The 23185-nt window shown below is 35.9% G+C and overlaps 3 protein-coding genes across 5 annotated transcripts; 1 reads left to right on the top strand and 2 right to left on the bottom strand.

Annotated features, from left to right (window-relative positions):
* The first annotated feature begins 204 nt into the window (after positions 1-204).
* LOC128263047 (serine protease grass-like) lies at positions 205-1804 on the top strand. The gene is made up of 4 exons (XM_052997702.1): positions 205-426; positions 488-533; positions 591-751; positions 912-1804. The coding sequence occupies exons 1-4, from the start codon at positions 249-251 to the stop codon at positions 1352-1354; spliced, it is 828 nt and encodes a 275-aa protein (XP_052853662.1). The 5' UTR covers positions 205-248; the 3' UTR covers positions 1355-1804.
* A 6764-nt stretch (positions 1805-8568) lies between these two features.
* On the bottom strand, positions 8569-10342 carry LOC128263044 (CLIP domain-containing serine protease B15-like). Of its 3 annotated transcripts, XM_052997700.1 has the most exons (5): positions 10147-10342; positions 9983-10028; positions 9861-9927; positions 9767-9802; positions 9312-9554 (listed from the first exon to the last, which is right to left on the bottom strand). In XM_052997700.1, the coding sequence occupies exons 1-5, from the start codon at positions 10331-10333 to the stop codon at positions 9453-9455; spliced, it is 438 nt and encodes a 145-aa protein (XP_052853660.1). In that variant the 5' UTR covers positions 10334-10342; the 3' UTR covers positions 9312-9452. The 3 variants fall into 3 exon arrangements, with proteins under 3 accessions (XP_052853658.1, XP_052853659.1, XP_052853660.1); XM_052997698.1 differs by having other exon boundaries at positions 8569-9554; positions 9767-9927; XM_052997699.1 differs by having other exon boundaries at positions 8569-9554; positions 9767-9922; positions 10108-10282.
* An 8020-nt stretch (positions 10343-18362) lies between these two features.
* Positions 18363-20260, bottom strand: LOC128263042 (chymotrypsin-like protease CTRL-1). The gene is made up of 4 exons (XM_052997696.1): positions 20010-20260; positions 19841-19886; positions 19622-19776; positions 18363-19514 (listed from the first exon to the last, which is right to left on the bottom strand). Exons 1-4 carry the CDS (start codon positions 20236-20238, stop codon positions 18886-18888), a joined length of 1059 nt encoding a protein of 352 aa, XP_052853656.1. The 5' UTR covers positions 20239-20260; the 3' UTR covers positions 18363-18885.
* Positions 20261-23185: the final 2925 nt, after the last annotated feature.

The following is a 23185-nucleotide window of genomic DNA, read 5'->3' on the forward strand; positions in this document are numbered from 1 at the left end:
TGTTTTTCGAAAAAAATTAATTTGGTTGTCAACATTCCACAGTACTAATTTTCTTATAAATATAGGCTCAAGACTGAAAAAAAATATATTATGAATTCCTCGTATTGATTGTCTCGTGTTCCAGCTTTTTGAGATAATGCTTTTGCTGGCGGAATGTAAAGCGTGATAAGCGCCATTGTTGATAATATAAAACAGAGTGTTTCGACCGATGGCTAAGCAGTAGCTCAATATAAGCACCAGTAATCGGAATGTCAGCATTAACCAGCCTTTTATTAGTACTTCTCCCCATTTCGGGATATACCCAATTTATCGACGGGGAGTGTGGAATTCTACCACAACATCAGATAGGAAATAATAGCCCCTGGATTGCTTTTCTGCACACCACAGATTTGGTATTTGTGTGCGGCGGAACTCTGATTACTAACAGTGCGTATATTTTGATACCAGAGGGCAAAATTATTCTTTAGTGATATATTCATTTTTACAGAACTAATACTAACTGCAGCTCATTGCGTATCATCCAACGCCCAGCTGTGAGTGACTCCCAAAATCATTAGAAGAATCGCTTTTCATTTTGTTTTGCTCTGTAGAATTGCTCGCCTGGGGGAGTTTTCGGGAGTCCGTAAAGAAAACTATCCTACAACAGCGGAATATCAAGTAAACAAATTGTTCAGGCACTCTTTTTACGACATGGATACATTTGCCAACGATATTGCCATCCTCGAACTGGCCACATATGTGGTGTACACATGTGAGTTCAGTTTTATTTGATTTATGCATAAAATTAGGCAATATTACTCACAACAAGTTTATAGACTTCTTTACATTCCTTTGTTTTTTGACTAACAATGTTTAACTGAAAAATAATTATAAAATTCATTGTATTGATGCTTTACAACTTTTGTTCCCAGATAACATAAGACCCATCTGCATTTTATGGGATCCTCTGTGGAAACAGTATATTGACGGCATCCCGGTGCTTAGTGGTCCTGTTTGGGGGAAGCCCGAGAACGAGGATGAAAGTAATGGACTCAGGGTACTTGACATCCGGCGCCAACCACCAGAAATGTGTGTCAGCGGGCTCAGTACGATATTCACCAACCAGTTCTGCGCCGGAAATTCGGAAAGTAATCTGTGCAATGTCGAGTGCAGTAGTCCGCTAGGAGCAGTGATTCCTTATAAGAACACCTATCGATATGTACAGATCGGCATAGCGACCACCAACCAAAAATGTAATACGCCGAGTGTTTACACTGATGTACTATTCCACATCGACTTTATCATCCGTGTGTGGCGACATTATGACAACGTTCAAGGTGTACCGAACCCAAGCCCAAAGACAACAAGTCAATAACAATGTTTATGTTATAAATGCTATGCAAATAATCTTAGTCTAAATTCTTATTAACTTAAAAAAGCCCATGTGGCAATTATGTATATAATTGTATTAGATTAAAAACCACACATTTTGCGTTGCTATATTATTGCCAATCATATTGCCAATCATAATAGAATGCGTAAGGGGTAAACTAATTTAACCGGCTAATTTGATTGTCGCTAAAATTTACGATTAAATTGCAGCCATTTTCTTTGACAGCTTTATGTAAATCGCTGTAATAAAAACCGCGCCAGCTGTCCCTGCACGATTGTCTGCTAGAAGCCATAATTAAGCCAAAGTAACTTTATGAGAAAGGGTTACCGCAGATATTTACATAAATATATTTTTTTATTAACTTGTATGCTGAGGCACACTTATATGATAAATTTTATTAAGTCATTATGTTAATACCAAAAAAGGTGAGTTAATAATTACCTAAGTATTAAAGCAATACAAGTGTATTTGATACACTCCTAAAACTAATTAATAAAATAAAATTTGTGTTTTTTTTTTAATTTAAATATTTTCTGTGGTTTATCATGACAACTGATGTTGATTTAAATCTCTTAAGTTCTCCCGTAGGCTACTTCAATTAAAAATATGCAATTTCACAAGCCCTTTCATAATTAACACACTCTTTAAATGACAATTTCTTTGCCTCTTCGCTGTTGATAAACTGAATAATTTATGTAATTTGCTTCACCAACAGACACACTCATGAGCACTTATTGATGACAATTATTTGAAATACTTTTAAGTGAGTGGGCAAAAGTTTATTGAATTAATAATTAACTGCAATTGCGTAATACAAAATTTATTTTATTGCTGTCATCAAGTGACTGGGACGAGCCAACCCAGCCAACCCATGGCCCTCTGTGAATCATTAAATTGTTTTAGTTGCATTCATAATTTAATTGATTTAAATGGAAACGGCGATTTCTCTGTCAATTATCGCACCCCCCGTTTAACACAATATCCCCACAAAATGTGCTGGCTTAGAATAATTGATGACATTTGATATTAATTACACTTTACAATCCAACTTGAAACCCTTTATTGTAAATTGCACATCCTTTTTTTTGACTTTGCATGCCGGCAGCTCTCGAGGCTTTAACTAATTTCATTATTGTGCATTAATCATGCACCGCATGTTAATAAATATTAATATCGCTCGGCCAGCCAGCCAACTGCCAATTTTAGCCCATAAAATTTCCGGAAAATTTTGCATAAAAGTGTACTGATTTATGGCATTGGCCAACAATAAAAAAATCAACAGCTTCATTCAACGAGTGGGCTTGTAAAAATCGTGCACAAATAGCAATTAATTATTTAGTAATGAAATGCAACTGTTTCGTTTAGCGTTGAATCGGCTTTTTCATTCCCTAAACGAAATGATGTGTGAAATATAACTTAAAAAATTATTTTAAATGTACATTGTTGTTCTACAAACTTTAAACTTATCAACAAGCGACTCTAACAGTTTTACACGTATAAAACAAACTATACAAACTATCTTTAAACAAATCTATTGAGACATCTATTGTACCTTTTATTGCGATTCAGAAGAGTATTATTTCGGTGGTTCTTGTGGCCATTTGTTGCATTCGGTACAATACTGGTTGTATCAGTCTCTTGGTCATTAAACGCATCTGTGTCACTGAAAAAAAATGGTTGTAAAACTATAAAACTCCTTTGTAAAGATACAAAAAATGAGAGACAACCTGAGAGGAGGAAAGGGGTCGAGAGGAATTCGGGAACTTCACTCTTTTAGGGGAAATGGTAGAAACTGTGCTTTTGCCCATGACCATTTCTATTTCCTTTGGCCATTTCTAAAATTTGCATTTTTCATGCCACAATGTATAAAATTCATATTTATAAATCTTTTAACTGCACACACCACACCAAACACAAAATGGGACACATCAAAAAGCCAAAGCACAGACAGAAGTAAAAATGTGAAAATAGGAATGGAAATGAAAATATATAAACAAATGGCGAGTGCCGGCAGTTGAAGCATGACGACTTTGGGAGCACACTTTTTCCATCTTACTGCTAAATAAAAAGAAGTGGCAGCCATAAATAATTTACATTTAATTAACGTAGACTTCTATACACAAATTGAATATTTAAAAATATTATTTAACCTTAATTCTTATTATTTTGTTGGTTTTACACCGAATCACTGTGGACAATATTATTATATATTTTATTTGTAAATAATAACCCATATAATTTAAGCATTGTGGATTTAATAGTTAGACAACTTAAAAGCCTTGGTTCTGTGAATATCTGAAAACCGGATCTTTGAAAAGTTTTTTGAACGATACTCTTGAGTTAACAAATATTTGAGTTCTACTAAAGCTTTCCTGCTGAATCTAAAGCTAACAGTAAAGTGTATGATAGAAATTGAAATAAAAATGATACAAAACCATTCACACTCTGGGCGCAAAAAAAGAGCAACACAAAAGGAGGAGATATAAAAATGTGTTGCAAGTCAGAAGTGAATGAATGAATGAATGTGAATGAATATGACTTTGCCACACCGAGCAGAACACAATAAAAATGTTAGGACCTCGCTGGCCAGTGGGTGTGCGGAACCCAAAGGCCAGGAAGCGGAAGGGAAAACTGTGAATGCTGGGAAAGCGGGGAAAACGGGGAAAATGGGAAGGGGCGGAAGTAGGGCGCTCGGAATGAGACACCGTTGCACGGCGCTGTGATTTTTCATTTGGAGCGATTTTCGTTGGACTTCCTCGGGCAACAGTTGCGGCCAAACGAGGGGAAACTGAACGCGTGCGGCATGCAACTGCAAAGTGACCAAGGGACCACGTCTGTTGCATGTATTAAAAAAATTGCTTAGCCTTTTAGCTTCTCGCTTCTGCATATATAAGCGATTCCCTTATTTTTGGCCTTTGAATAATAAATAAGACTTGGTCTTCCTGGGCATTCCATTTTTGGTAATCCTGTAGGAGCTTTCATTTTTTGCCAGAGTTTGTTCATGAAATTATATTTAAATTTACCTAAATTGTATTTTTGTTTGTATTGATTTTTAGCTATCCAAATGAAATAAAAAAGATTTCTTAGTAAAAAATTGTATTACCTTCATTGGTGCTTACTGGACATTAAATTACAAATTATAGTAGAAATAAATTTGTTCGCTAATTATTGCTAAAATAAAAAATAATAAGAACGATTACTATCGTAACTTCCAATTATTTTACACCACACACAAATAAAATTCTTTCGAAATTCATAACTGTTTTTATTAGTTGAGGTGGAAAAGCTTGCATACATTTTGTAGCACACTTTGCATCGCACGCCACCTTTTATTTGCTTCTGATTCCGAGGGTAAGCATCTCTGGCGTTGCTATTTTAATTTTAGCCTGCCACGCGTTTGCAGAAATTAGCGTGATGCCACTTCCCATTTCCACCCTCCCCGGCACTCAGATACATTTAACTTTGGGTCTACGTTCGAGGCGTTGACGTTGCATTTTTCACTGCACGCTTAAGAACTTTTCTGCGCCAAAGTTGCTCAAATAAAATGGTGGAAAAGAAGTTTGGCACGAAGGCGGGAAGTCAAGAAGGAGCCTCTCATCAACTTCGCCTGGCTGACACGGAAAAAATGAATTCAGACTTCAGATTTCCTATTTTTATATTAAGGAATTGTAAGCGATAGAACAAATTAATCTTGAATATGTAACACTACAAATGTTTTGGATTATGAATTCTACAAAATAAATTGTATTTATGTGAGAGGAGTGGGTTATATCTTAGGTATTGGTTTTTGTTGTTTGTTTTTTGTTACTTGTTACTTGTAGTCGTGCTAACTTTAAAAGCCCATTTTGTGTTATGTGGTGCTGTACCTCATAGCATCATTTTCGAGTAGAGTAGTATTTAAAACTATTAAGTAACTTTATTAACTAACCATATGTGACCAAATATTCTGCATTTTGTACTGTCAGATTTCTTGCTGTGCAGGATGTGGGATGCTGTTCTGCTGATGCCTATCTATGCTCCTCGGTCCCGTCTACCTGTCGCTGGCATTCTAATTAGCGCTGACTCGGCGCACCTGCCATCCGCCATCCGCCGGCTCCCTGTAAACTGTGACTTCTTGGGCTGATCATGGAGCGCTTCGTTAGTCGCGTGCGTGTGACATTGTGTACATGAAACAATTATGCAACATTTACGCGCAACTCATAAAAATTTCCGTATGTGCTCAAGTGCAGTAGCAATGCTTTCAGCATTTTCTTGGGCGGATTCTGTGTAAAAGTCGGACGAAATGTGAAAGCAAATATGTATCAAAGGGAACTAATTTTAGAAGTATACTGGAGGGTGGGCAATTATTGATATTTTGCTTCTTACATTTTTTGTACACAAAAAAGTGTTAAATGTGTACAAAGAATATGAAATTTGTAAAATGAATGAAATATTGAAATAGCGGTTGGGACAACATCTTCAACTGCAAATATATATATAAATTATCTATTTTTTTATCAATCTCTTTTATTAACTTTTATATTAATTTAAACATAATATTGTTAAGAAAAAAATATGAAATGACTTACCCTAAAAAATAAGTTCAATGACTGACACCAACCTTAAAGAGTTCTTCCAAATTATCAGAAAAAACTTCAAACAAAGCTGAATTAAGCATGAATTGCATAAATGTGAATGCCAGATATGCGAAATCTTTTGCGCTCCAATCGCAAAACTCCCAATCTGCCGCCACCTCCAATAAATGCTAGCCCAGCGGAAAATTTTGCGCTGACTTCATTAAAAATTTAACACAAAAAAATCTCTAACGAAAAAATAGAAATAAAATTGCGAGCAAAATGAATGAGTCTGGGCCACAGAGTGTAGAGAAAGAATGGCATCGATTGAGTTCAATTGGGGGCCATCGGATGGAGAGGAGGCAATTGTAAAATGGCCAGACCATGAGCTAAGCCAATAATCAAGGGCCGGCGTTGGGGGGCAGGGCCCGATGTCTGGCAGGTGGGCGGGGGGCGCTGCTAAGAGGGCGGGGCCGGACTTTGCGGTCCGGGAGGCGGCGGCTAATTTATTACGAGCATTTAACAAGCATACTCCTGGGGTCTCTCACGAGTCCGCTTTGATTTATTAGGTGTTTGGTTTAAAAAAAGCAAGGCAACGAAATGAAAAGCACAGAAGGGCGAGGACTAAGACGAGCAGGCCGAACGAAGGACCAAGGACCAAGGAACAAGGTCCATGGAACGGTCCGGATGGGGCAGGCTGCGAAATTCCGAAACACTAATGTGAATGTAATTTGTAGTTAATGTGCTGTCGGTTGGCATGTGGGCGGCCACTTCGGCTATTCAGGCATTTTAATTGTTCAAACAAAATCGGGATTTGCCGGAAGTTTCTGGAGCCTTCTTTCTGTTCGTGCCGCCACGCCCGTTAAAATGAACGATTTCATTTATGCGGACGCAAGCCCTCTCGTTTCTGTACTTTTATACCCTTGCAGAGGTTACTATAATTTCAGTCAGAAGTTTGCAACGCAGTGAAGGAGACATTTCCGACCCTATAAAGTTTGATCAGCATCACTAGACGAGTCGAACTTTCATAGCTTCAATGTAGTTTAACATTTACGCAAATAAATGATAATTTTAATGTTTTCAAGAATGCTTGCAAGAAAAGTTATGGAATTAAAACTGCAGGTTTTTGGTACTTTTTTAACACTGATATTTTTCGGAAATAACTTAAGGAGTTATGTCGTAAAAATGTCAACCCAAACGTTCAAAACAAAATTTAAATGCAAATTCTTAGAGGCTGAAGCCACAAGAGTTTAAATATATACAACTTTAAAATCGGATCCGTGAAATAAAAGTTAGGGATTTAGAACTCCAGGTTTTTGGTCACTTTTCTGCCAAGACGATTTTTTCGGAGATTTAGAAAGGGGTTACATCATAAAAATGAAAAAAAAATCGACCCGAAATTACAAATTATGTTTTTTACGCAGAGTTTTAGAGACTGACGCCCCAATACTTTAAAGACATGCCATTTTGAAATCGGATGTTTGCAAGAAAAGTTATGGAATTAAAACTGCAGGTTTTTGGTACATTTTTCAATATGATGTTTTTCGGAATAAGTTAAGGAATTATGTCGTAAAAATATCAACCCAAACTTTCAAAACAAAATTTAAATGCAAATTTAAATAGAGGCTGAAGCCACAAGAGTTTGAATATATACAACTTTAAAATCGGATGCGTGAAAGAAAAGTTATGGATTTAGAACTGCAGGTTTTTGGCCACTTTTCTGCAAAGACGATTTTTTCGGAGATTTAGAAAGGGGTTACATCATAAAAATGACAAAAAACTACCCGAAATTACAAACCAATTTTTAAACGCGGAGTTTTAGAGACTGAAGCCCCAATACTTTAAAGATATGCCATTTTGAAATCGGATGTTTGCCTGAAAAGTTATGGAATTAAAACTGCAGGTTTTTGGTACTTTTTTACAATGATATTTTTCGGAAATTAATTAAGAAATTACGTCAAAATTTAAAAACCCAACATTTTAAAACAAAATTTAGATGTTAATTTTGAGAGGCATAAGCCACAAGAGTTTGAAGATATACAACTTTGAAATCGGATGCGTGAAAAAAAAGTTATGGATTTAAAACTGCAAAGTTATGGTCACTTTTCTGCAAAGACGATTTTTTCGGAGATTTAGACAGGGGTTACATCATAAAAATGACAAAAAATCGACCCGAAATAACAAACCAATTTTTAAACGCGGAGTTTTAGAGAATAAAGCCCCAATACCATAAAGATATGCCATTTTGAAATCGGATGTTTACAAGAAAAGTTATGGATTTAGAACTGCAGGTTTTTGGTACATTTTTTACAATGATAATTTCCGGAACTTAATAAAGTAGTTATGTCGTAAAAATATCAACCCAAACTTCGAAAACAAAATTTAAATGCAAATTTTTAGAGGCTGAAGCCACAAGAGTTAAAAGATATACAACTTTGAAATCGAATGCGTGATAGAAAAGTTTTGGATTTAGAACTGCCGGGTTTTGGTCACTTTTCTGCCAAGACGATTTTTTCGGAGATTTAGAAAGGGGTTACATCATAAAAATGAAAAAAAAAATCGACCCGAAATAACAAACCAATTTTTAAACGCGGAGTTTTAGAGAATAATGCCCAAATACCATAAAGATATGCCATTTTGAAATCGGATGTTTACAAGAAAATTTATGGATTTACAACTGCAGGTTTTTGGCACTTTTTTTACAATAACTTTTTTCGGAAATAAATTAAGAAGTTATGTTGTAAAAATATCAACCCAAACTTTCAAAACAAAATTTAAATGCAAATTTTTAGAGGCTGAAGCCACAACAGTTTAAAGATATACAAATTTGAAATCGGATGCGTGAAAGAAAAGTTTTGGATTTAGAACAGCAGGTTTTAGGTCACTTTTCTGCACAGACGATATTTTCGGAGATTTTGAAAGGGGTTATATCATAAAAATGGCAAAAAATCGACCCGAAATCGCAAATAAATTTTTAAACGCAGAGTTGTATAGACTGAAGCCCCAATACTTAAAAGATATGCCATTTTGAAATCGAATGATTGCAAGAAAAGTTATGGAATTAAAACTGAAGGTTTTGGTAACTTTTTTGCAATAATGTTTTTCGGAAATACATTAATGTGCTACTGGAACGAACGAATTAAATAAACCCGAATCCGAATTCAAACCCGTATCATCAATTAGTTTCGGTGCCCGTGTCGTTGAACTTTTGAACCGTTCTCCTTGACCTTTGCCATAATACCGCCACACTCTGAGGATAAAGTCGATGTGGCTCAGAACATCAGTGTAAATGCTGGGCATATTGCATCTTTGATTCGTTGTCGCAATGCCGATCAGGACAAATCGACTGAAGTTTTTGTAAGGAATCATTGCTCCCAGGATACTGCTGTAGTCCGCGTTGCATAGATTACTTTCCGAGTTTCCCGCGCAGAATTGTGATCTAGCAATACTGCTGTTATTGGAGGAAGTACACATTTCTGCTGGCTGGCGCCGGACTTCCAGAGTCCTAAATGCATCACTTTCGTTTCTTAACGAGGAAAGACCCCATCTGGAACCTGTGAAAACCTGGATGCTGTCGATATACTGTTTCCACGAAGTCCACCACGGAATGCAAATGGGTCTGATGTGTTCTGTGCAGAGAAACAAAATTAGTCAAAGATGTCAACTGGCAAACCAAAAATATTAATATTTAAAGTTGTTATTTTCTTATTACACAGATAAAGTTTATTTGAAAATATTAATAAAGTTATCATTAATCCCCAATTTGTTTTGTTCGTTTGTCAGTATTTGAATGGTGGTAGATACTAAATTCCAGAATAGACCCAATTATAACTAAACTCACCTGTGTACACCACATTCGAGGCCAATCCGAGAATGGCTATGTCATTTGCATGTGTTACCACATTATAGAAAGGGTGCTTAAAGATTTGGCTTACATTATGTTCCGATCGAATAGTGTCCTGTTTTTCACGGGTTCCAATAAACTCCCCCAGACGAGCTACTCTGCAAGAAATATTTGGTTTTTTATTTTTTTTTCTTCATTTTTTGGGTAACTTACAGATGCACATTGGCCTTTGTACAATGCGCTGCTGTTAGTACCAGTTCTGGAAAAAAACGAATTGACTACTTAGTCTTTTAAGTGCACTTCGTAAGAACATTTGTCAAAAAGTCCAGTCAACATACAACATTTCTTGGTGGATTGACGTCCACAGTGATACAAACTTTGAGTAACTAGACTTCCGCCGCACACAAATATCAATTCGGTGGTGTGAAGATAAGTCATCCAGGGACTTGAGGTTTGATTCGCAGCCTTCGATTGAATTCCGCACTCCCCGTCCAGATATTGGGTTAATCCCAGAATGGGGAGAAGAGACAGCAAAGCTGAGATTCCGATTACTGCCGCCTTCATTGCGCTACTGTTGATTGATCGGTCGGTGCTCTCTGTTTAATAAGGTCGATGTGGCTTATCAAGCTTTTAATACCGAGAATTCGAATGGATCACACGTTGTGTCAGAGATAAGTACTTAGAATTCCCTTGATTTTGTAATTAATTTATTATTACAACCATTTCATACAAGTTTACTTAAAATAATTTAATAGAGTAATGAAAAAGATTAAATTCCATAAGTTGAATTAATGTTTTAATTAAACAAATAATGAAGCAAACATCGGGAAGCCGAATAATACCCTCTGCAAATGTTGTAACTATGTACAATAATGCTTTATTTTATGTAAAACAAAAATTGAACATTTCCTCAACTGCAAAAAAGGGAAAAATATAACAAGGAATCTACCTGCATAAATAATAAAAAAAAAATAAAATAAATAAACCATAAAATGGTCTGAATATTATTCCTTTGAAAATATTATGTTTATTAGACTTAAAGACCCCTGATTAATCTCAAGGGAAGACACTCACCTCACTTTTCGTTTTCTGTTGCCATTCTTCCGTATTGTGATTTTTATTTTTCCGTTTTTGCAGCTGCCCCATGTTAAATGTTAAATCACATTGTTGAATTTCATCTCCTTTTGTCCTTGCTGTGCGATGGCGTTCGCATCGCTCGCTTTGGCATCGGCGGCCATTAAAGGTCATAAATCACAACATAGCATAGAAATAAATCAACCCTTTATTATCAACACATCGCAATGTTTGTTATCGAAAGGGTTATTTATAGTTCTCCTGGGAGTGGAGGGCAGAAAGAATCGGGCCGAGCCCGCCGGAATTTGTGAATATATTTACCGGAATTAACTACGGCCCGCAGATTGAGTTCAAGGTTGAAATAGCTGACCGAATTGCCTACTTATTGGTGAGACTGTGTTTTTGTGTGAGTGTGTGTGTAAGTTTTTGTGCGTCCTAGCAAGCTCATTAAGCAAATCGCATTATTTGCTCATACGAATTCAAGTATCTTTCCAGTGCACTAAGCTCACAGAACGCTCTGACAGTCCCAAAAGGAGCTTCATTTGCCGGCAATTGAAAGCCTGAAAAGACACACTGGGGAAGAGCGAGAGCTGCACATGGAAAATGAATACATCATTAGCTGCATGAAATGTCCTTGTCGACTCAAACATACCCATGCACTGAAAAATGTTTCTTTTCCAATAACAATTCTAATATAAAATGTTAGAAAACAATAAGGTTAAGTAAAGTACCTCAAAGCTCAACTTTAAAAGGTCACATTTTTTTTATGAATAATAAAAAGGCTGTTTAAATTGATGTTTGGCTTGGAAACTCAAAGACTAAACTTCAAACAAAAAAATTAATTTCCGTTGAATTTAGACCAATTAAAATTACTAGAGAAAAGAAATTTGCACAGTCAATTTTGAGGTGCATGTGGTAATTTGCGGAAAGAATTAAAATTAAATTTATAATCTATATTAAAATCAATTCTTTTTGGCTAATTTACCCTCAGCTTATGTTCTTCTTTTTTTTATAAAACACTATACACAGCTATTGTTTTTTACCCTGTAAATACTCGTTTATATGAACGTGTACGGCAGCTACAAGTGGACAAAGCCGACTTTAAGTGGCTGAAGAACGAAAATCCGAAAGGAGGACGAAAACATCAACGCTCCATGGCTACTTAAACGGCTTAGGTTTGAGGACTTATGCAACTTGTTAACTAATTACGTGCACAGCAGCATAAAGTGGCTTAAGGCACACGCACCTGAGCCACTCTGACATCGAGCAAAGAGGGATTTTTTTCATAAATCCCAGAACATAATATAAAATTGAGTTGATAGAACGAATTAATAATTTTATGAAAATTTCTTGTAAGCTCAACCTTTTTTTAAGTGGTGAATCAAACAATATAGATAAATAGAATTTATTGAGTAAATTTTACCAATACGTCTTTTAAATTCTAAATGCGCAACTGTCTCAAAAATATTTATAATACATTTTATTATTATGGTGTTCAAAAACAATAAAATTATTTGTTGGTAGTTTCTTGAAAAAAAGTAATTTAAACGTGGCATTGATATGAAAATTTTCAAGAAGACATAACCTTCCACTTATGTACCTACCTAAGCACTCTACATACATTTGTTAACATGTCCAGAAAGCCAGAATCCTGAGCCTTAATTATTGCCAGATTTATTCAATTGAATCAATTGCATGTTCTGTTTAAGACTTATGCACATGTACATAGAACATATTTACAATGTATGGTGAAAATCAACATTTGCAGTATGCTGACACTCAAATTATGTAACGAACTGCAAGAACTAATAGCAATAAATTTAAAGAGAAATTGATCTACATATTAAGTAAGAACTGACCGAAGCTGCACATCGTTGATATAAGGAAAATAAATATTAGGGAAAGTTACCTCACCGTCTATATTTTCTGGCACTCAAAGAAAACTTTCATTAATATAATTGTTGTGTATATACATCAAAAAATCTTATTTAAAATTTAATTTCCGCTTTTATAATTTTTATACATTCTAATTTGAATTGATAAATATATTTTTCTGCCAAATCCGGGAAATGTATTTTATTTTATTTGAAGAATATGGCACAATGTATTGTACATCTTTTCTATACGAAATTTCATCTTTACTTATCTCTACTAACCACTTTTAGCGTTCCTCTGTGAAAGGTATTATTAATTAAATTTTAAAGATTATCTAATTTTCGATGCCGATGTTCGACGCTCCTTGGTGTTCGATAAGTTAATTTCCTGTGTGCTTCCTGGCTAACCGCTGTTGTAACAATCAAATGAAGGTGTTTGTTGACAGTTATTCATATTTATAATTTGTTTTTATATCTCTTCGGGATTAAACTAAATAGTTAACTTTGATGTGAAAGTCTCTTTAATTAACAAATTTTAATAGCATTGACTATAAAGTTTTAATACAAATAACCCGAGCTGGATTAAATTAAAGTAATTTAAAAAAACCTGGCTGACAATAAAAGACAAAAGCAGAGGAAAATGAAGAGCAAAAAATGAACCAAAGGAGTTTAGAATGAAAAAAAAAAGAGTGATGGACCAAACAGCCATTCAATATAATAAATCACACCTTTGTCACTCAATGCGAAAACGTATTTTTCCAATTAAAAGCCAAAGAAAAAATAAAGCCAAATTACTTTAACCTTTCGTCGGCCATCGGGTCGCAGACATGTAATTAGTTGACAAAGGTGTTCGTGTTTGTTGTTGTTAGCTGGGTTTGGGCCGGGTTTAATTGAATTTTTATCTTGGCCGATGTGGCTTCTATCCACGTGTACTTCACAAAAAGTGAAGGCAGAAGGAATGACAAATAAAAGATTTAATTCGTAAAAGGGTTGGAACTCAATGGCTGTGCAAATCTATGTAAATTAAAGAAGCTCTTTACTCAAGCTAAGCAAACAAAAGTGTTCACAGCAAAGCTAGCTGATATTAAATTACATAAATAACAGTGGATTACACTTGTTGTTGATAATTAAAATAACATGTTTTGGTTAATTAAAAACAGTTTTAAGTCGCTTATATTTTTAAAAGCTATTTTGTTATTTTTGAATAAGTAATAACTGGAGCTTTATATGTTGTTAAAAAGGTACAACTATTTATTTCTCTTAGTGCCCTACTAAAAAAATAATCAACTTTACTTTTATTTTTTCAATTATACCGCAATGCAGACACTAAGGCTTTGACTTGGGAGAAAGAAAGAACAAACATAAATTTCTATTTTTATTGGGAAAGTAAGAAGCCAATATCTAATTGCAATGAACTTGGCACCTCTTTGCCTCGCCTAAATATATTCGCTTGTCAACATTGTTGATTTTGCGCGGGGCGCTTCTTTGTTTCGCATTTGAAAGCCATTGTCGGTGATTGTTGTTGGTTTTCGCGTTGTCCTGCCACAGAATCGGGCAGGTGGCCAAAGGGGAAGGTCCTGGGAGTGGCATCAAACCGCAGCAGTGTCAACATCATAAGCGGATTGCGTGGAATTTCGCCATTGTCCCCTTCGATCTCTCCCAGGGGATTGGCTGCTCCGCACAAAGTCAAATGATAAGTCAATTGTTTGGCTTGAAATTCCAGTTGCCCCAGCAACCCTGCTCTTAGCACTTAGAAAAATTTCATCGCGTTCTATTATATAATATTTACAAAATATAAAAACAATATAAACAAGAATTACGGATTGATATGTTTGGTCAAGAAGTATTCAAATATTCGAGGCTATTACTGAACCAGTTCATTTAATGATAAAGTAAGATAATTTTTGAATTTTATGTTCATTTATTTTGAGTGTGTAGCTATCCCGAAAAAAGGGAGCGGAAAATGGAGCTTACATGAACAATTGGAAACCATTGAAAAATGCAACTAACTGCAGCTCTGCGTTTGCCTATTATTAGCCACATTTAGTTTCAATTTGCGGTCAGAGCGATCTAATTATTTATTATCCGTGGTCCTGCCCTGGCTTGTTGACCATCCCGCACATAGTCCCGTCCCTTCAAGTCGAGCGTGGTGGCTTTTATGGCCACCAATTGCGCTTAAGTGGGACAGCAGCAACTTTACGAGCTTTCCTTCTGTTGCTCCCACTAAAGCCACCTCCGATACGATTCAAATTGGCACGCAAGCCAAATGAAGTTATGAGTTTGGCTAAGAGAGGGGGACTAGATGGCTGCTTCAGATTTGCTCGGGGGAGGTCTTAAGGAATCGAAACAACAAGTGTGCACTCTGGATAGAACCCATTACAGAGCAGTTTGGATACCCTAATTTTATTAATAACATTTAACAATAACAGGGGATACCCTAATTTTATTAATAATATTTAACAATATATAATCTTAAAGCAAATTAAAGAAAGTCTAAGAAATATATTATTATCAATATTCAAAGTAAAGGTTAAATATAGTATAGTTTATATATTATCTAAAAACCGGTTAGTCAAATAATTTTAATCCCTACATTTACAGTTTCAATATTTTGATAGTATAAAAGAATTCAAATATGTTCAATTATGTGTTTATATCAAAATAAAGGTATAGATTTATACCTCATTCCCAGAATGGTTTCGAAGTTTGCCAAAACATCATACTACAAGTAAACAATAATTTTCATACTAAATAACTAAGCTTCCTAAACCTCTCCTGAAATCGTGTGTACTCCGTTTACTTCAACATCCTGCTCAACATTTGCAGAACAAACAGTCGCCGTGGGAAATTATTAGAGACAAATAAATTAAATTTTATAGCTTGGGTGCGCTAACACGGAAGGCAGGCAGTCATGACAGACGAGGGCAAAATTCGATGGAAGGGTCTCCCGGTCCCAGTTTGATTGGCGATTGTTTGGGGCAATTATAGATTTGGCGCGCTCGTTTTCCGGCAGCTTCGAGTACTGGAGCTGGCCGATAGAGCTGTTATGTATATAGCATGTGCAGTGGTGATGGCTGGTTATCCCATTCTTGCCAGGACAATGGCCACTTCAATTTCCTTCAGCTCCATTTATGGCTGAAACATGCAAACTAAAAGTTAAGTTTTGTGCGAACTGCGAACCCAGCTGAATAACAACAAAAGCCGCTCGACTCGATGGCGTTTAACAAAGTTATTGGCTTCCCCTCCACTCGCTTCCGCATCCCAGCGTTCTTGGCCATCATCAACACTCTGTCTGTCCGATGCGCCAGCTCTCCCACTCGGTTTCTTGCCACCTTTTGTTTTTTACAAGCACTTTGCAAATATTTATGGCTGAAAGCAGCGTAAACAATAAACTCATAAACTGCAGCGACGATGTCTGCGTCACAGGACGCAGGACACAGGACACTGGACGCAGGACCCAGCGGGTAAATCGATTTTTAAAATGAATTATGTTTGCAGTTATGCAATACTTATATATATTTATGGATACAAGTATGTACGCGTCATGAAACGATATGCCCAACTCAGTAGAGCACAATAGCCGGGAAACCGGATATTGCATATACCATTTTAATGTGTAAATAGAGTGACGATTAAAGAATATCCTACAAAGTTCAGATGATGGTGAAAACTTTTTCATGTATGTTTTGATAAGATTTAAAAGTATACTTAGAAGTCATAATTATCTTGTATAGTAATGTGATAATGAGTACCATTTCTTCGGTCATTTTCGATTGCACAATGCTGGCATATATTAACAAGTAAATTTCGTGCTGTTTGTGCAGCACTTTTGTGACATATTCCTTTGTTGGTTGAAAGCCTCAAAAAAGAACGGCAATATGTAGATGCGGCGATGGCAAAGGACAGGCTGTGCAATTTATAAATTAGCTAAATATTTTGGTACTGACTCCGACAGACACATCCTGCTCCTTCTGACCAAATAAAACGCATGCATATGCATTCCGAAACTTATTTGCTTAAAATTGTGAGTGCAGAAATTTCGCAAGTGCTAGGTCTGTCTGTTGTTATGCAAACATTTACTAGAGTAGGGGAACTCGGGTATGGAAATTAGAGTCTACATTGAAATTAGCAGGCGTAGCAGCGTAAAGCGTGTCCTTTAACTCTGAGGTAAACATCAAGCGGAAATCGGCGTATCAGTGCGATAATCATAAAAACAACATTTAAATAGGGTACTTAAGTTTTGTAGTCAGCTATAATATAATAATTCTAAATATTCGATTATGAAATAATACAGAAACATATAATATAATATGAAAAGCGCAGTTTTGAAAATTTTACAAATTTTGGAATTTATTTTGTTACTTTTTATATGTAAAGTTGCTTTGTTTTCTGAAGTTAAATGTCAGAAAGTGGAATTATTGTTTCAGTTTTCTGTTAATAAAGGAGGTATAAGTTAGTAATGGGTATAAAGCTGTCTAATGCTTTCAGAATTTAAGTGTAAATTCAAATAGGCTAGCCAAAACTTTTTTCGTTTTAAACTTTTGCAGGCACCGAATAACATTTTCAACATTTTTTGACATCGACAATTCGATTGTTGCTAAGGGCGTTTTAGCACAGGGCCGGAATCGTCAATTAAAAAATTCGCTTGGAACTTTATCTGATTTTATATTTCTACACTTCTACATAGGATGTGTCCTCTTTTTCCGACAACTCTTGTAATCCTAATGAATCCAGCACCTATTTATTTTCATTGTGGGAAATTGTGCAAATGCCATGACAACAGTTCGTTTTTGGGGGGGTCGAATGCCACGCATACACCAAGCCACATAGCCTGACCATCATACGAATGCGAATGTGTTCAATTGTTTAAATGTGCCGTAACAACAGTGCAAAAAAAGGACACACAAACAAAAGGAAAAATCTAGGTTTAGGGCATTACGAATATGGAACACTCTATTGAACAACAAACGATAGAATAGTATATTTGGTGAGGTAGACTCAAAGTGTTTTAAAAAAGATATGCGGCATAAATGATATTTATATTGTATATTTTTTAAATTCTAAGACTATACTTTTAGTTTTATTTTCACCGATATATATTTTTGCCCCAAGTTATGTATGTAGATATTCGCCATTTATGTTACTTATATTTTATATTTTCTACCTTCCTTTGGTTCTATTTTCTCCGGTATATTATTTTGTCCGCAAGTTACAAAGTAACTCGTATGCCTGCAGATTGGTAAGGGTATTAAAAACAAGACAGATACTGATGTAGATTCACTCCTGGTTGTTGTTTGCATACATCAGTCTGAGCTCGGGGAGTAGGCGGCCAGGGGCAGAAGTGGGCTGAGCGGATTGCTGACAGATAGACAGTATTTGCTTCTATTTTGTTAGTGCTTGTTACTGTTTCATATGAGGCTTTGTCTCTCATCAGTTTAATTAGTTGGCAATGCTTTTGCTTTGCTTTTTTCCTGCCCCTTCCAGACGGCACTATTATACCACCCTGAAAAACAAAAGCCTAGCCTGAACAATAATAATAATTGCTGTGCATTTTGTCTTTGGAGCTACACATGAAACTGATGTTCGTGGCGATGACATATGTATGTATTTATTTTTGTTGATTTAAATGTTTTATTGCGAAAATAGAATGTATTGTTTTGCTGAATGCTATTTTTCTGTGTACTATTTTTGATGTCGTGGACGCAGTTCTTAAAAACAATTTATTTTTTGTTTAGCAAGAAAAGAGTTAAGTGGTTTTGGGATTTAAAAAAATTAACCAAAATCAAACAAAAAATGTTATAGTGTTTATTAATATTTCAATTCCTCTTTCCTGTTTGAAAGTCGTCTTACTTATACTGCATATGGCTTAAACACTTCAAGGACTATCTTGCGTTAAAATAATGTTTTTATAGTGTTTTTGACTATTTTTATACCCGTAACTCGTGGAGTAAAAGTTGAATTAAGACTTACTCCATTTTTAACTTTAATAAAATGTATGTTTTTTAAATATGAACTTTCTTAAATCCAATACTTTTCAGAATAATTAAAATAATTTAGTTATAAATCTTGCAATGTAAAATGCTTTGTATTTTATAATTTGAGTTTATATGTAATTGTCAGGCATTTATTTTTAATACTCCATTTTGTATCAGTAGACATATAGGGTTTTTAACCGTTCCAAAAATATTGAAATTGAAATTGACCTGGATATTGAACTTGAAATTGAACAGGATATTCAACTGGATATTGAACTGTCATATCGAAAGTGTCATAATCATAATAAACCTCAATCGGTGGCCTTGTAGGTTCCTTATTGGGTGGCCTGGTAGGTAGGCTAATTGGTGGTCTTGTCGTTGTAGTTGTCTTTCTTGTTGGCAGAGGCACTTTTTGACCATTGCCGTACAGTCGCCAAACCCGAAGGATAAAGTCGATGTGTCCTAACACGTCCGTGTAAACAGATGCCCATTGGCACCTTTGGTTCGTGTAGCTGGCGATACCGATCTGGATGAAGCGCTGCTTGTTTTGATATGTGATCATTGCCCCCAGAGGACCTCCGGAATCGCCGTTGCACAGATTACTATTTAAGTTTCCCGCACAAAACTGATTGCTCACAATGTTGTTGTTGGTGTATTTGTTGCACACCTGTGGTGAACGACGCTGAATTTCTAGTGTCATGAGCTCATCGCTGTCCATTCCAGTCTCGGTATTACCCCATCCAGTACCGGTTAGCAGCTGAATACTGTCAATATAATTCCTCCAGTTAGGATCCCACACAATGCAGATCGGCCTAATGTTTTCTACGCAAAAAAAAAAAAAAAAATACTTAGTCAAAAATGCATGGTTAATATGAAAAAGCTGGAGTATTGACTCGTTTTGTTTCATTTGTGAAAAGAACATATCCTACCTCTGTAAGTTACAGCATATGCCAGCCGAAGGATGGCAATGTCGTTGACATGCGTATTTGGATTGTAAAGGCGATGTCTAAAAGCTGCGTCCACCCTAACCTCCGGTTTATATCCACCTTTAAAGCTTCGCTTATACTCTCCCAGGCGAGCGAATCTGTGAAGCAGAAATCAAACATTCCGATTTGAAATAATTTTTTTAATTTTCAAATGTCACTTACAATGTCTTTTGTGGACTGAAGCAATGCGCTGCAGTTAGTACTAATCCTGTGAAAAATACAATAACAATACAGTTATAGGGATTATTTCAGTTATCCTTTCTCTAAGAAGATTGAAAAAACCATTCTAAATTTATGAGTCACTTATTATTCACGATATTAAAATGCTTACTATTTGTGATTAAAGTTCCGCCGCACACGAATGTATAGTCAGTTGCCTTCAGAAAAACCATCCAGGGACTCGAGTTGTTTTGAGCTATCTGGCCGTTAATGACCCGCATTCCAGTATTTTTTTGAGTTCGAGTTCGAGTTCCACATAATGGATCGAGGAATTGACTGAATCCGGGAAATGGTAGGAAAAGAAGCACCAGAAGTTGGCTGGCGATCGGATGCTTTCCCATTACTCAGGTCTTTGTTTCACGAATGGCGGGCGATCGGTGTGGGATCTCAGCTTTATAACTTTCACCATTAAGCTTATCAATCTTTTAATTCCAGGGAATCTAGAGTTCGCCATAATTTTTTATTGATAACAACTATACTGATAAGCTCGTCGTATTTTTAATCTCTCTCTCGTGTAATTATAAATAAAACTTTGTGAGCACCGATCTCGGAAATAGATTTAAAAGAGTAGTTAAGACTTTGCGTAAGAAAGACTTTTATAGAGTCTTACTAACATTTCATTGGTTTCAATTCTTCCTTTTTGCTTCTGTGTACAATTATAAAGTTGTCTGGCTAAGCAATTTAATATTGCCGATTTTAAATAGAAAAGTGTGAAACACAAAAAAACAAACACAAAAAACAAAAAAACACAAAACAAAAATTGCAAATGGCCGACTCGAAATGGAAAGCAGCGATTGCGTTTACAGACAAAAATGTGCATTTAATGGGTTGCAATTTCTATCTTCAGCTCGGAGCAATTCAGAAATTGGTGTAGATTCATTTTAACTGCCTCGTTAGTGAAGGCACCGAAGGAATGCTGAAAACGAAACCGCTTCTCTCTGCAAACAGTGCCGTCGCACCACCCGTAGTCATCATCATCATCAGCATCATTGGACTACCCATAGATTTATCGTTTTTATTCGCTGGAAATCACATTAGCCAAGCGTAAAACCAAAGGAGCGCATAAAAATTGTTCGGCAGCTGAGAAAACGAGTGCAACCCCAATACAAGATACCTCAGAGTACTGCTCCATACTGGGTGTTCTTTATAGGTGTTGCGAAACACACTTGTTTTGGCTAAGTAGAAGAGAAAACATAATTTTTTACTGCTATAACTATTTTCGGTTGTAACGTTTTAATTTAAGTTGAATATTAGACAAAACCCTATCATGTTCTGTGTTCTTGATACCCTGTTTATCAGTAAGATGCACTTCGGGTCTGGCCTAGAATCATTTAGAGAGAGTAAGGTAAAACGTGAAGCAGGGGTGCCAAGTTGGGGAAAATGGTGGTTTATTGGAATGTAGGAGGGAGGTTTAGCGTAGACAATGTCTAAAATAAAAAGTGTTTGAAATTATAGCTTTCAGGCGACTCACCCGCTCCTCTTCAGCCGGCGTTCAATTCCATCCAACCGCCGCGAAGAAAGTGCAGACCTCTGTTGACTAAGTGGGGCGAGTGGGTGGATTGGTGGATTGGTGGCTTGGTGGGTGGGTTGCACATGAAATATGAGTTAAGAAAATTGATGACAAACATTTCAACGTTTATTGCATAAAATTACCATAAAATATTGCATGTAAGTAGCTTTTTGTCTCTCTCTCTCTTCTTAACGAGCACGAGCTCGTTATAAAAATTTCCATTGATTTGAGGAAAAAAAAAAGGCCGGTATAATTGCAATATGAGATGGCGTAGCAGGAAAGAACAAAGGTTAAGATTAAAGTGTTGAAAGGAATGAATCTTAAGGTCAGATGGGTAACTTTAGAATACTTTGTATACATTTATTTAAGGAAATAATCTGGTTAATATTCATTAGAGTACTGAATATAAATGTCTACAAAACTACAAGAAATTTTATAAGTGCACGCAACAGAAATCACTAGGTATTTGAATTCACTTATAAAGAAAACTATTTTATACATACTCAACATATTTCGGAGATCCCATGGATTTATAATGGAATGTGAAGTTCCCATTTTTCAATGCATACTTTTAGACAACTTTATCAATCATTTCAAAACCCTAGTTACTTCTTTAGTACCCTATACACTTTATGATTTATACGACATTTTTTGCATTTTATCATTGTCGTTATTTAATTGCTAGTACTCAAATTTGTAACCATCACAATTTTAATTTACCAAGCCTTGTCTTAAACTATTGTTCCGTCTTGGGCATAATTAAAATTGATGAAGAGAAGTTTGGACTGGAATGCAGAAGCCACAACTGCATTCCTCACAGTTGCCTTTTGGGGCTGTACGCTGGCCATGTCAAATTTATCACTATACCTCCTTCGGTGGCCACTATAAATTGTTGCCTTTTGCCGGTGCATCTTTGCAGGCATTGGCATCCTTTTGCCAAATCCTCCCCAGCAGCCCCGCCCCCGATATTCTTCGCCGTCGCTTTATGTTTTGAGTCCTGGACAGCACCGCAGGCAACATTATTTGACGTAACCAAAGTAATTTTAATTTTCACCGCAGCACTCGCAGAACACCAGCGATGGGCGGCCGCAGGAGGCAAAGGAAATGCGAACCAGCCAAGTGGCACTACAATGCACTCAATGGAGTTGTGGGTGGTGGCCGGGAAACTGGGAAACTGTGAAACTGGGAGTTTGGTTACTTAAGCATATTGCAAATATACTGCATAATGAGCTACGCTTTGCTTTTCAAGACACTCAGGTGGAAATCGAGTGAACGATGGCTGACGAGAAATGGCTGAAAACGCATTGAACCGAAAGACGGCTGGGGCTTAGTTATAAGAATGAGCTTTTTATGAAAGTAAAGAGAAAGCAGGATGAGATGAAACGAAAATTAAAGTCCCACCTCTTTAATGAAATTGAGTCTTTATTTTTATTTTGGTAATAATTATTGCCGGCAACTCTTAAATTGATTAAAAAACTGGATTTTAATTAGTCGGCTCCTTACCAAAAATAAAAACAATTTTTTTTCCTTTTGAATTTTTTAACTTAAATAATTTGTATTTAAAATTCAAAGAAAAAAGCTATATCACAAAAACGATTCAAATGATAAAAACGTACTAAATCCCAAAAAAAGCCTTGTTTAACTCTAAATCTTTTTAAATTACTTTACTTTTAAGTTTCTGAGAGGGAAAAAGCTTTATGTCATAAAACAATTGAAATAAATAACAAAATCGTACTTTAAATGATATCTCCACTGACTGACTAACCCACAAAATAAAC

The sequence above is a fragment of the Drosophila gunungcola genome, unplaced genomic scaffold, assembly GCF_025200985.1.
Source record: "Drosophila gunungcola strain Sukarami unplaced genomic scaffold, Dgunungcola_SK_2 000001F, whole genome shotgun sequence".
NCBI lineage: Eukaryota > Metazoa > Arthropoda > Insecta > Diptera > Drosophilidae > Drosophila > Drosophila gunungcola.

Excerpts from the sequence above, each read along its gene's own strand:
- LOC128263044 (XM_052997698.1), bottom strand. The coding sequence starts at position 10,333 with ATGAAGGCGGCAGTAATCGGAATCTCAGCTTTGCTGTCTCTTCTCCCC. Across the intron at positions 10,029-10,146 it reads CGGAAGTCTAGTTACTCAAA|AACTGGTACTAACAGCAGCG; the intron begins GTTTGTATCACT and ends GTTTTTTTCCAG. Across the intron at positions 9,555-9,766 it reads CTCGAATGTGGTGTACACAG|AACACATCAGACCCATTTGC; the intron begins GTGAGTTTAGTT and ends TTCTCTGCACAG.
- LOC128263047 (XM_052997702.1), top strand. The coding sequence starts at position 249 with ATGTCAGCATTAACCAGCCTTTTATTAGTACTTCTCCCCATTTCGGGA. Across the intron at positions 427-487 it reads CGGAACTCTGATTACTAACA|AACTAATACTAACTGCAGCT; the intron begins GTGCGTATATTT and ends TCATTTTTACAG. Across the intron at positions 752-911 it reads CACATATGTGGTGTACACAT|ATAACATAAGACCCATCTGC; the intron begins GTGAGTTCAGTT and ends TTTTGTTCCCAG.
- LOC128263042 (XM_052997696.1), bottom strand. The coding sequence starts at position 20,238 with ATGGGAAAGCATCCGATCGCCAGCCAACTTCTGGTGCTTCTTTTCCTA. Across the intron at positions 19,887-20,009 it reads CGGAACTTTAATCACAAATA|GATTAGTACTAACTGCAGCG; the intron begins GTAAGCATTTTA and ends TATTTTTCACAG. Across the intron at positions 19,515-19,621 it reads ATATGCTGTAACTTACAGAG|AAAACATTAGGCCGATCTGC; the intron begins GTAGGATATGTT and ends TTTTTTGCGTAG.